The sequence below is a fragment of the Bos grunniens genome, chromosome 11, assembly GCF_055505025.1.
Source record: "Bos grunniens cultivar Pamir isolate PY7600 chromosome 11, Bosgru_T2T1.0, whole genome shotgun sequence".
Lineage (NCBI taxonomy): Eukaryota > Metazoa > Chordata > Mammalia > Artiodactyla > Bovidae > Bos > Bos grunniens.
Window position 1 is genome coordinate 9,816,524 of NC_141175.1, and position 12,950 is coordinate 9,829,473.

A 12,950-nucleotide genomic window follows, 5' to 3' on the forward strand; every position below is an offset into this window, starting at 1 on the left:
CTGCTGCTAAATCGCTTCAGTCATGTCCGACTCTGTGTGACCCCATAGATGGCAGCCCACCAGGCTCCCCCGTCCCTGGGATTCTCCAGGCAAGAACACTGGAGTGGGTTGCCATTTCCTTCTCCAATGCATGAAACTGAAAAGTGAAAGTGAAGTCGCTCAGTTGTGTCTGACTTTTAGCCACCCCATGGACTGCAGCCTACCAGGCTCCCCCATCCATGGGATTTTCCAGGCAAGAGTACTGGAGTGGGGTGCCATCGCCTTCTCTGAAGATTCTGCATACCGAGGAGCAATGAAGCCCTCGAGCCACAACTACTGAAGCCCGTGCACCTAGAGCCCATGCTCCGCAACAAGAAGACACCACAATGAGAAGACCACGCACCTCAAGAGGAGCCCCTGCTTGCCATAACCAGAGAAAGTCCTTGCACAGCAACAAAAAACCCAGTGCGGCCATAAATAAACACATAAGTAAAATCTGGCTACTAGAAAATCTGAAATTCCATATGTAATTTTACATACTTGCTATTACTAGAAGCTACTTATTCCTTTTCACTAAATAACCACGAACATCGTAGTTATCTTTCCAAGTCAGAATACAGATAGGTATTAATCTTTTTAACAGATGATTAGTATTGTACCGATACATTCCTGATGGACTTTTTTTTCCCCACTTCTACAAGCAATCCTACAGCAAACAGCCTTTTGCATACACCTCCTTGGGCAGTCACGCCTCATTGCTAACTCATATTTGCTTCCTGTCCTCTAAGATCCTGGCTCTGGAGACAACCAGATATGTGGTTTATACTTTACAACATCTCTAACTTGCGTGCTGCTTCAGAATTTTTTTCCCCAGGAAAACCAGCAGTGAGCCTCACTGTACAAGCTAAATCTCCTAATTTTCCTATAGCGCTGTTTGTCAGACTTCATCTCTGTTCAGATCTTCAGCTCTGGAAACCAGACAACCAAATATAATTTCTCATATTAACCCTCCAAAGCAAAACTAATTTGACTATTGTTTTCCTCCAAGAAAGGAAGCTGGTTTATATTAACTTAAACTCTTTAGTGAATAATAAAAGTTGTTTTTTCCCTTCTCTTAGGGGAACAGACATAATATGAAAATTAATTTTCGTCTGTTGGCCCTAAGAGCTCATTATGTCAACCCGATACAAGACAGCTCTTAATAGCCTTTCCCAGGAAGACTGCTATTTTTCCAAAAGAAAATTGACAGTGGCAGATTTATTTGTGATTAAATACTTAAGGGGCTGACATAAAAAGAATAATGACATAATATAGAGGAATAAAGGCTGTGAAAACAACTCACATTAAAATGCTTGTTTACACTACCTGGAAAAAAAAAGTTCTCCTGAAAAAAAAAAAAAAAGAATCTAAGAGTCAGGGGAAACATAAGGAAGAAGAAAAGGAGGCAAGCAAATGCATAATGGATAATTGTTCTTTTTTGATTCTGTCTTGGCCTAGAAAGCCATCTTCAGGAATAAGAAAGCATTTGTCTTGGCATCAAATTTATTCTCACAAGGCGTGGGCTCTATGCATTACTAATAAGGAAGTCACTCTGTAGGAAGCAGTATTTGGGAAAGTGAAAAATATGTTTTCTATTTGTAATTCAGAATCTTCTGTCTATGTAGGGCTCTTTTCTCACTGTGGCTAAACTTAGTAAGCATAATTTAACCACTCAACTAAGGTAGTCTTTTACAATGAGTATTTAAGAAATGCAGAAATCCCCATTCGGTGACTCTAGGGTGACATCTGGGAATCTGTAATTTGGAAAGCTTTCCAAATTTAATCGCACTTTTTTTTTTTGGATAGGGACGCCCATCCAGTATCCATTCCCCTTCTTCTGATGATAGCACTGTGATTTTTCCTTTGGGCAATCACTTCATGGTCTTTGTGAAGTGATCTAACCCCGCCCCCGCCCCAACCCTGCCCAATACTGGCTTGGGCACAGGACCCAGGCCCAGCCAATTAGCATGTGTTATCCCCTCTGGTCAAAATGATTGATTCACAGATGAGCATAGAACCCAAGAGATCCAAAGAATGTCAAGCCTGGGGCGTGTTCTAGAACCATTGAGAAGGAGGTCTTATAATATCTTTCTGCTGGGATAATTCACTGATAGAAAGTAAGCCTGGAATCGCTCATTTTCTTTGTCCCCAGGTGGAAAGACTTTGAGAATCAAGTCAATCCAGAAAATGAAAAAAGACTCCTGAGGACATTATTTGAGCACCTGGTTCTACTCTTTCCTAAAGCTTGGTCTGGGCTTCCCAAGTGGTACCAGTGGTAAATATGCCTGCCAGTGCAGGAGATGCAAGAGACATGGGTTCGATCCCTGGGTTGGGAAGATCCTCTGGAGAAGGTAATGACAACCCATTCCATTATTCTTGTATGTAAAATCCCATGGACAGAGGAATCTTGCAGGCTACAGTCCATGCGGTCACAAAGAGTGGGATCCTACTGAGCAACTAACACTTTCACTTTTTAAAGCTTGGTCTTCCCCAGCATTTTGCAGTTTCATGAGCTGATGATTCTCCTCTGCTTGCCATTTACAGCCTTTGATAATCTCAAAAAAATTTGAAAAAGTGCTAAGGTACTAAACAGAAAAAGTGTGATGTATTACTAGTCCTTCCTGTAGCTGAAGGACAACTGTTCAATGGTGATTATAACCAAGAGGCCAGGAGTACGAATTACTTGACCACAATCCAGCCACCAGTTTTCACCTGGTATCAGAGCCACAGGCATTGCTACTCCAAGTGGCAATAAAAGCAGAATTATTACTATAAATGATGGGTGGTAAGAATAGGCCGGCAAGCTTTGACTTCACTATTAAGGAAAGATAATAAAGCTGCCTGATAACAAATGTAGTTGTGGGCTCCCTGACCTTAGATGTAATAAGCAGAAGTTGGATGACCAGCTCCAAGTGTTTCTGTAGAAAAGATTCCTGTGTTATCCTAGAGGACTGGTTTTTAAACATGTCCTTGGACCAGCAATTCGGGCGTTACTTGTGAGCTTGTTACAAATGCATCCACAGATCCATCCTCACCCAGAGAATCAGAATCTCAAGGGGGGATGGGGGAAGGACAGGAAACTGTTTTAAGAAGCCCTCTCTATACAGTCAGCAAAAACAAGACTGGGAGCTGACTGTGGCTCAGATCATGAACTCCTTATTGCCAAATTCAGACTTAAATTGAAGAAAGTAGGGAAAACTACTAGACCATTCAGGTATGACCTAAATCAAATCCTTTACGATTATACAGTGGAAGAGAGAAATAGATTTAAGAGACTAGATCTGGTAGAGTGCCTGATGAACTATGGACAGAAGTTCGTGACGTACCATCCCCAAGGAAAAGAAATGCAAAAAGGCAAAATGGCTGCCTGAGGAAGCCTTACAAATAGCTGTGAAAAGAAGAGAAGCGAAAAGCAAAGGAGAAAAGGAAAGATATGCCCATTTGAATGCAGAGTTCCAAAGAACAGCAAGGAGAGATAAGAAAGCCTTCCTTAGTGATCAATGCAAAGAAATAGAGGAAAACAATAGAATGGGAAAGACTAGAGATTTCTTCAAGAAGATTAGAAATATCAAGGGAATATTTCATCTAAAGATGAGCACAATAAAGGACAGAAATGGTATGGACCTAACAGAAGCAGAAGATATTAAGAAGAGGTGGCAAGAATACACAGAAGAACTGTACAAAAAAGATCTTCACTACCCAGATAATCACAATGGTGTGATCACTCATCTAGAGCCAGACATCCTGGAATGTGAAGTCAAGTGGGCCTTAAAAAGCATCACTAGGAACAAAGCTAGTGGAGGTGATAGAATTCCAGTTGAGCTATTTCAAATCCTGAAAGATGATGCTGTGAAAGTGCTGCACTCAATATGCCAGCAAATTTGGAAAACTCAGCAGTGGCCACAGGACTGGAAAAGGTCAGTTTTCATTCCAATCCCAAAGAAAGGCAATGCCAAAGAATGCTCAAACTACCACACAATTGCACTCATCTCACATGCTAGTAAAGTAATGCTCAAAATTCTCCAAGCCAGGCTTCAGCAATACGTGAACCGTGAACTTCCAGATGTTCAAGCTGGTTTTAGAAAAGGCAGAGGAACCAGAGATCAAATTGCCAGTGTCTGCTGGATCAAAAAAGCAAGAGAGTTCCAGACAAACATGTATTTCTGCTTCACTGACTATGCCAAAGCCTTTGACTGGGTGGATCACAATAAACTGTGGAAAATTCTGAAAGAGATGGAATACCAGACCACCTGATCTGCCTCCTGAGAAATCTGTATGCAGGTCAGGAAGCAACAGTTAGAACTGGACATGGAACAACAGACTGGTTCCAAATAGGAAAAGGAGTACGTCAAGGCTATATATTGTCACTCTGCTTATTTAACTTACATGCAGAGTACACCATGAGAAATGCTGGGCTGGATGAAGCACAAGCTGGAATCAAGATTGCTGGGAGAATTATCAATAACCTCAGATGTGCAGATGACACCACCCTTATGGCAGAAAGTAAAGAAGAACTAAAGAACTTCTTGATAAAAGTGAGAGAGGAGAGTGAAAAAGTTGGCTTAAAGCTCAACATTCAGAAAACTAAGATCATGGCATCCGGACCCATCACTTCATAGCAAATAGATGGGGAAACAGTGGAAACAGTGACAGACTTCATTTTTTGGACTCCAAAATCACTGCAGATGGTGACTGCAGCCATGAAATTAAAAGACGCTTATTCCTTGGAAGGAAAGACCAAACTAGATAGCATATTAAAAAACAGAGACATTACTTTGCCAACAAAGGTCCGTCTAGTCAAGGCTATGGTTTTTCCAGTAGTCAAGGTTGGATGTGAGAGTTGGACTATAAAGAAAGCTGAGTGCAGAAGAATCGATGATTTTGAACTGTGGTGTTGAAAAAGACTCTTGAGAGTCCCTTGGACTGTAAGGAGATCCAACCAGTCCATCCTAAAGGACATCAGTCCTGAGTGTTCATTGAAGGATTGATGTTGAAACTGAAACTTCAATACTTTGGCCACCTGATGCAAAGAACTGACTCATTGGAAAAGACCCTGATGGTGGGAAAGATTGAAGGTGGGAGGAGAAGGGGACGACAGAGGATGAGATGGTTGGATGGCATCACTGAATCGATGGACATGAGTTTGGGTAAACTCCGGGAGTTGGTGATGGACAGGGAGTCCTGGTGTGCTGCAGTCCATTGGGTTGCAAAGAGTCGGGCATGACTGAGTGACTGAACTGAACTGAACTTGGGTTTCCCTGATCGTCCAGGGGTTAAGTATCCACCTAGCAATGCAGGTGACACTGGTTCAAGCTGAAGATTCCACACGCTACAGAGCAGCTAAGCCCGTGCATCACAGCTACTGAGCCCATGATCTAGAGCATGTGCTCCACAAGAGAAGGCCCGGAATGACATGCTTGTGCACCTCAACTAGAGAGTAGCCCTCACACTCCACAACTAGAGAAAGTCAGTGCACAGCAACAAAGAGCCAGCAAAGCCAATACATAAATGATTTTTCTTTTAAAAAAGAAAGGAATCCTTCCGGGTGATTCTCATATATGTCAGGTTTGAGAACATTATTAGACTTGAGAGCACTGATTCTCAGTTTCCTAAGCCTCCATCCCCAGAGATTCTGATTGAGTAAATTCGGGGCTGGACTTGGGGACTTGCATTTCTAACAAATTCCCAGATAATGCTGATGCTGCTGGTCCAGGGACCACACTTTTGAGAACCACTGTTTGAGAGGGTGACCTAAGACATGTCTGAAGTTCCGTTCAGTGTTGAGATTCTCTGATCTTGAGGACTGACGCTGCAAATCCAGTCCTACTGCACGACCCTGTTAACGCTTCGGTTCATGTGTGGTTTGGCTCCATGCAGTGTTGCCGCCAAAATGACACAGCTCAGCAGTAGAAGAGTACTTTAAAATAACTCAGGTTCATCACTAAGTCACAAAAGATAACAGATGTATTTCTTAAAATATAACTTAGAGCAACAAAAACGATAGGGAAACCTACTAGCTGCCCTCAGACAAAGTAGGTGTTTCTGTATCTGACTGGTCAACGCTTCCTAAAGGCTTTTATTCGAGCAGTCCTAACCAGTGCCCTGTGGACCCACTGTCCTTTGCCTCAGTCCCTCTCTTCCTAAATTTACTGCTTCAAAAACTGCAAAGATGCTGGGCAGGACCCTGCTCTCAGGGCAGGGGAGGAGGAAAAACTGAACAGGCAAAGCTAGAATTTTAATGAGGCATGGGAAGGAAAAGGTTGAGAACTTTCACGTAGACATTAATCATTTTTGTCCGTAACAGTTATGATTTAGTCACGCTTTGTGCCAGACACTGTTTTTAGCACTTCGCATAAATCAGTTCACTTAAAGCTCACATCAATATTGTGAGAGCGGTGTTAACTGTCATTTTACAAATGAGTTAACCGAGGCTCAGAGGGGTTAAGCAACTTGTCCAAGGTCACACACAATACAGGTGAGATGTTAGAAACCTGAACTTGGGTCTGTGTGGCTCCCAAGTCCTTGTTCTCGAACACTGCCTGATAAGCCTCCCTACCAACGAGGACAAACACATCTAGGGCAAGCGGCTTCGCAGCACTGGGTTTCCCAGCTAGTCCTTCTCACTGCCACCTGCTAGGAGCCCTCACGCCTGGGCCCCTCCTTGCTCCTTTAAATCCATTATGAGCTGTGTCTGCCCGTAGTTATTGGCGCTGATATGGCAGAGTCAGCAAAGATAGCTGACATCTTGAAAGTAATGCCTTCTTTGCCATGATATCACCAAGATGAATGAATAAATACGGTCAAACCAGATTCTGAAAGGCCCTAAACACGAGGCACCATCATTTAAACTTGACACAACAGGAAATGAGAAGCAGTAGAGGACTTTGGAGTAGGGAAGGCTAAACCTGCAACACACCCAGAAGTGAGACGGAGGCTCTCTCCCCTGGCTTTCCATCACAGTCATCTGCATCCCACACCCCATCACCATCCTGGACTTTTGGGAACAACAGGCCGGGGGGAGGGACCCACACACCTGTTTGGTTAAGATGTTTCACAGGTGATTCTTCTGTTGGCCCTAAAAGTCCATGATGTCAGTCCAGTACAAGACTGCTCTTCATAGTCTCACTTAAAAGTGAGATGATTTGGATTACTGCATGAAAGAGGTAATTTTTTGTTTGTTTTTAAAATTTTTAGTGTTGTGTTGGTTTCTGCCGTACAACCACGCCAATCAGCCATAATTATACAGCATACCCCTTCCTCCCCAGCCTCCCTGCCCCATCCCATGCCTCCAGGTCATTGCAGAGCACCGGGCTGGGCTCCCTGTGCTACACAGCAGCCTCTCACCAGCTAGCCATCTTACACCTGAGAGTGTGTTTATGTTGATGCTACTTTCTCCACTTGTCCTCCTCTCACCCTCCCCCACTGTGTTCAAAAGTCCATTCTCTACACCTGCATCCCCATTGGTGGTGGTTTAATCACTAAGTCGTGTCCAACTCTTGCGACCCCGTGGACTGTCGCCTGCCAGGCTCCTCTGTCCATGGGGAATCTCCAGGCAAGAATACTGGAGTGGGTTGCCATTTCCCCATTCCTTCCCTGCAAATAGGTTTTATCAATACCATTTTTCTAGATTCCATATATATGTGTTAATATAGTATATTTGTTTTTCTCGTTAAAGAGGTAATTTTTTCTTAAAGGAACAAAAACAACTGGAGAAATTGTAGATAAACCTTTAACTGTTTTAAGGCAGGGAAGCCTTTGGTAACTAAGAATAAACAAGATGAATAAATTAATAGATTTGACTAAACTTAAAAAAATAATTGTCTAAAAGCATTGTAAAGAAAGTTAGAAGGCAAATAATGAACTATAAAAATACTTGCTACATATGTGACCAAAAAATTAATTCCCTTAATAAATATAAAGTATTTCAATAAGGAAAGGATAAATATTCCCAAGGAAAAATGGACAATGTGCATGATATGTATTTCATTTGAAAAAGAAATACAGATTATGAGTTAATGTGAGAAAAAAGTTTCATCTCACTACTAAATGTGGGAATTCAAGTTAAAATAAGGTACCACTTTGGCAAATATTTATAAATAGTAATGCCTTATAAATAATGCCTAGCATTTGAAGATAAAAAAAACAGGAATGTTTATATGCTCTTGGGAGAACTGTAAACTGCCACAACTTTCCAGCATTTTGGCCTTATGCTTCAAAGCCTTTAAAATGTTCATTTTCTTGGGTCCAATAATCTCCATCACTGCTATGAATTTCTCTGAAGATGATAACCTCTTACAGACTCACATACAGACAAATGCATGTGCATTCCATGCGTCTTTAGTACAAGTGAAAAACTGATAATAAACTGCATGTACAATAATAAAGCGTGGCTTAAATACATTGTCCTCCAATAAATTATTTTTATAATCAGAAAAATGGTAATTGTTATTTCTAAGGTTTATATGATAATATCATGGAGTGTTAAATAAAGGGAAAAACCTCTGGAGGCTGTGAAGTCATTTCAGGTATAAGGTCATGAAGACAAAGGAGGAGTAAAAGTGAGATTCCAAAGGAAGAGAGAAACTTTCTAAACCAGTGTGGTCCAATATTGGAAACATTAGTCATAGGTGGCTATTTAAATGGACTCCCTGGTGGTTCAGATGGTAAAGAATCTGCCTGCAATGCGGGAGACCCAGGTTCAATCCCTGGGTCGGGAAGATCCCCTGGAGAAGGAAATGGCAACCCACTCCAGTATTCTTGCCTGGGATATCCCATGGGCAAAGGAGATTTAAAGTGAAATAAAATTTCAAATTCATTTCCTTAGTTGGATTAGCCATATTTCAAGTGCTCAATAGCCACAGGTGGCCAGTGGCCACAGAATCAGCACAGATTATAGAATGCCTCCATCATCACAGAAAGTTCTATTGGACAGAGCTGCTCTAAACATTCTACCGCAGGCCTGGATCCAGCTTTTGACATCTCTTCAGCCTCATTTCTTGGTACACTTCCCATCCTTCGTGCTCCAGCAAGCGTGTAAGCATCAGAAGGGCAAAAACCATACCTGCCTCGTGCTCAGGGAAAGGTAATATCCCAGTAATTATCCTCAGTGATGTGTGGAATAGTAGATCAATGTGTAGACTGCTGAGACAGCACAGAGCTCAGCCTGGGGTTCAGGGAAGACTTCCCAGAGGAGGAGGGAAAGGCATTACCCAAAGACTAAAGAAAAGACTATTTATTCTAAGAGCATGGTATGAGTCAAGGCACAGATGAGAGACAGCACAGCATAGGGGAAGAATCACCAGCTGGTCAGGCATTTATTTACTCAACAGATAGTAAACGTCTGTGATGGGCTAGGTTTGAGCCAGGCTCTGATGACAGAGCAGTGAATAGCTACAGTCCCTGTTCTCAGGAGATTGACACTCTTATCCAGTATTGTGGGAGCACCAAGGGTGAGGTGAGGTGCCCAAGAGCCTGGCATCTCATATTCAGGGTCCTGTTGGTTTCTTTATCCTAGCTTTTCTTCTACAGGAGGGCCAGAGTCCCACTTCCTTTCTTTCTCCCTTTTCTCTGCCCCAGCCCAGATGGAGGCCCTGGGGGATGGAGAACTCTCAGGAGTGGGGAGCAGGGGTAAGGCATGGGAAGGGCAGTGGACAGTGTGGTAAGGCTCTTCCAGCGGACAGCGAGGATGTGGATTTAAGAGGTGGAAGAGGGACTTCGCTGGTGGTGCCAATCCAAGAGCGCTGGGGGTTCGATCCCTGGTCCGGGGACTAGATTCCAACATGCTACAACTAAAGATAGAAGATTCTGCTTGTCGCAACTAATGCCAGGTGCAGCCACGGGGGAAATTTTTTTTGTTTAAAATAAAGAGAGGTGGAAGAATAAAGACAGAAAAGTGTAGTTGGGGGGCTGCTAGAGTATTCCAGAAGAGGCCAGAAACTGAAAAAACGGGAGGGCCCACTTCAGCGACGTCAGAGCGGGAGAGAAGGCACTCTAAGTTAAGAAGATGCCCTCCGAGGGAAGGAATCTAGCCGGGCAGACGGAGCGCCACCGAGGCCGGCGGGGGAGCGCGTGTCAGCGGGGCAAGGTTCCAGGGAGAAGGACCCGAACACCTCAGGCGAGTCCCCCAGGGGCGCGGGCGAGAGGGGCAAGGCAGCCCTGGCAGAGGAAAGGCGTCGGCGGGTCAGAGGGGTCGGGCACTTCGGGGCCAACGGCCAGGATGGGCGGGGCCCAGAGGCAGCAGGTGTGCTTACCTGAGGGGCCAGGCGGGGAGGCTGGAGCTGGCCCGGGTCCTGGGGCGGCGCAGAGGAACTCCCCCGGTGGAGGGAGACCTTCCTCCCTTAGACGTTAGGGGGGCTATTTCCCGACCTTGTCCTTGAGCATTTACAAGAGGCGGACAGCCCGAAATCTGCATACAGCCAACGGCTTTGCTCGGGGCCTGCCAAGGGACCGACGCTTTTGGGGGCGTCTCGTCGGGATGGGATTCTCGTCAGGCGCTTCTCTGAGGCGACTCTCTCCCGCACCTGCCGCTCGGGAGGCCCAGCCCCCCTCGATTCCCGGCCGCTGGGCTCAGGCTCCTTGCCGGATTCCCCTCAGACTCACCCAGCCCCCGCCGAGACCCCTCCTCGAGCCGCGGCTTCGCGGCCCTCGGTCCCCTCAGACCGCCACCCCCCACGTGGCTGGCTCCCCACTTCCGCCCCTCCCGGCCTCACCCCTCCCGGACCGCTGTACCTGGGGCTCTCGAAGCTGCACCCCCTGCGCCGCAGCGCCGCCCTCTTCTGCCGCAGGAGCGCAGCGGCCGCCCCGCCGGGCTCCGGCTCCATCGCCCCGGGCGGGGGCCGCGGGCTCGGGCGCACTCGGGTGGGCTCGGGCCTCGGCGGGGCTCGGCGGGCCGCTCGGCTACCGCGCCGCAGCCCACGCCCCGCCCCGCGCGCCTCAGCCCGGCCTAGGCCCCGCCCCAAACTTCAGTCCAGTCCGCGCCCCTCGATTGGGGTGGGGGTGGGGGTGGGTCTAGGCCCCGCCCCTGCCCCGCCCCGAGACTGAGTCCCACCCATTCTCTGCCCCTCAGCCGCTTCAGACCCCGCCCAACCCCGCCCCGAGCTGCAGCCCCCGCCCACTCAGCGACTGTCTGCAGGGTCCAGGCCCACCCCAGCTCCGCCCCGCGCTCCAGTCACGCCCCTCCCGCACAGAATCCCGCGGGGTTCGCGAGGCAGGCTGTCAGCACCTCGTCTAGGCCCACGAGCCCAACATTGCCATGCCGTCCCCAACTCCGTACGGTCCGTGGCCTCGCTGCTCCCGCTCGGTGGCCCTCAGCACAGACCCAGGCCCCACACACCTACCTTCCCACTACTGAGCTCTTGGTCGAGGCCTCTGCCCTCACCCCCAAGAATCTGCTCCTTAGAGTCTTCCCTCCACGTCCAAGAACCTCTCAGCTCTTTCTAATATAGCGCCGTCCCCCCGAGGGCCGCCTTTCCCCGTGTCCCACCCATAGGCAAGGCCTTGCCTTTTCTCTTCCAGCACCCTCCACCTCCAACCCCACCTCCCCAGCCCGGGACTGAGGTCTCCCAAATCAAGCTCTGGGCCCGCCTCAACCCAGCCCTAAGGCCCCGCCCACACCCCTGCCTACTCCCCCTCACCTCCGCGGGTACCCAGGTCCTGGCTGGCTGGTTACATTTCTGGGTACCAAATCGAAGCTCAATAGGGATTCTACTTTACCGTCTGCGTTAGCTCGCGGATCTCGCCATCCATCAAAAAAAGAGTACTGCTTGTCTGCAGGTGGCATTTGTGACGCCTGCCTGCCTGCCTGTCGCAGTGAGGCCGAGGGGCTGGAGTTTTGCAGGCTACCAGTTGTGGGCTCAAGTCTTGACTTAGTTTCCTGCACTGTCAGATGCATCCATCTCAGAGCCCTCGAACAATGTCCTTCATCTGAGGGCAGCGACCCTATCCGGGTAAAGCTGGCGGTCATCGTACCACATAAGTAGTGAGGAGGAGGTGAGCTAGGGACCCTCAGTCAGGGGGGCATGTCATAGTGAGGAAGGTGTGGTCATGCTGGCCAAGAACTGGTGGAGCAGACGCTGAGGAGTGTGTGTGTGGGAAGCGTGAACTTGGAAGACGCTAGCTGGGAAACTGTGGCAGGTGGGGCCAGGGGTCCCCACAATCAGCTTGGATCACGTTACCCCCTGGTGCACACTCCCTCAACAACTTCATGGTGCTTTCCCAGGTCTGGACTCCTTCACTGCCGCATATTCCAGCAGAGAAGTCAGTCTGGAGAATGCAGGGGAGAGGACAAAATGTAGGGACTTCGCATTTCTCTTTCCTGCCCCTTGAGACTCCAACTTGGTCCTCCCCTCAGGTTTCCTATGAGACAATCCTTGTAAGACAGTCTCCCCTACCCCACTTTCCTTTTAAGCAAAGTGAGAGTGGGTTTCTGGGTTTCGTGCAGCATCATGAACTTCCTCCAACATACTTTTTCAGTCTTGGAGCCCATAACACCCCCAAATCCTTGACTCAGCGATACTGGGTTGCCTGCCTCCCCAACCTTGTCCTTTTCCTTCTCCTCTTGCATCTTCCCACCTTTCCTGCCCACCACGTGTTCAGCTATCTCTGAAATGAATCTGCAAATGGCACTGCCCTCTCTCTAAGGCTTGCCGCAATTCTGTGTGTCCTGCCCCCGAGTGGCAACAGCACTAACTCTGCTCCTCCCTGAGGGCACTGCTCCTGTATGTCATTCATGTTCTAGTAATCTCTTATCTGAGTGCCCATACCTTCTTCACGTCTGTCTGGCACAGCAACTGTTGGCTAAAGGAATGCACATGACTTTAAAAAACTGAGCAATATTCATTGGAAAACACATTTAATTTCAAAGTAAACAAAAATGTTTATACACTGAAGTACTTAATTAGTGAAACAATTATTATCCGCGTAACAAGCTGAAA

General features: G+C 47.1%; 1 protein-coding gene across 13 annotated transcripts in view; it reads right to left on the reverse strand.

Annotated features, from left to right (window-relative positions):
- Window positions 1-10,926, reverse strand: part of GARNL3 (GTPase activating Rap/RanGAP domain like 3) — a 164,738-nt gene extending 153,812 nt beyond the window's left edge. For all 13 annotated transcript variants that reach the window (XR_015136315.1, XR_015136314.1, XR_015136313.1 and 10 more), the window contains exon 1: window positions 10,747-10,926. Coding sequence is in view for 2 of the 13 variants with exons in the window: in XM_086325055.1 (XP_086181181.1) it covers window positions 10,747-10,838 (92 nt within the window). In the remaining 11 variants the exon portion in view is untranslated. The remainder of the gene's footprint in view (window positions 1-10,746) is intronic.
- Between the last annotated feature and the right edge of the window lie 2,024 nt (window positions 10,927-12,950).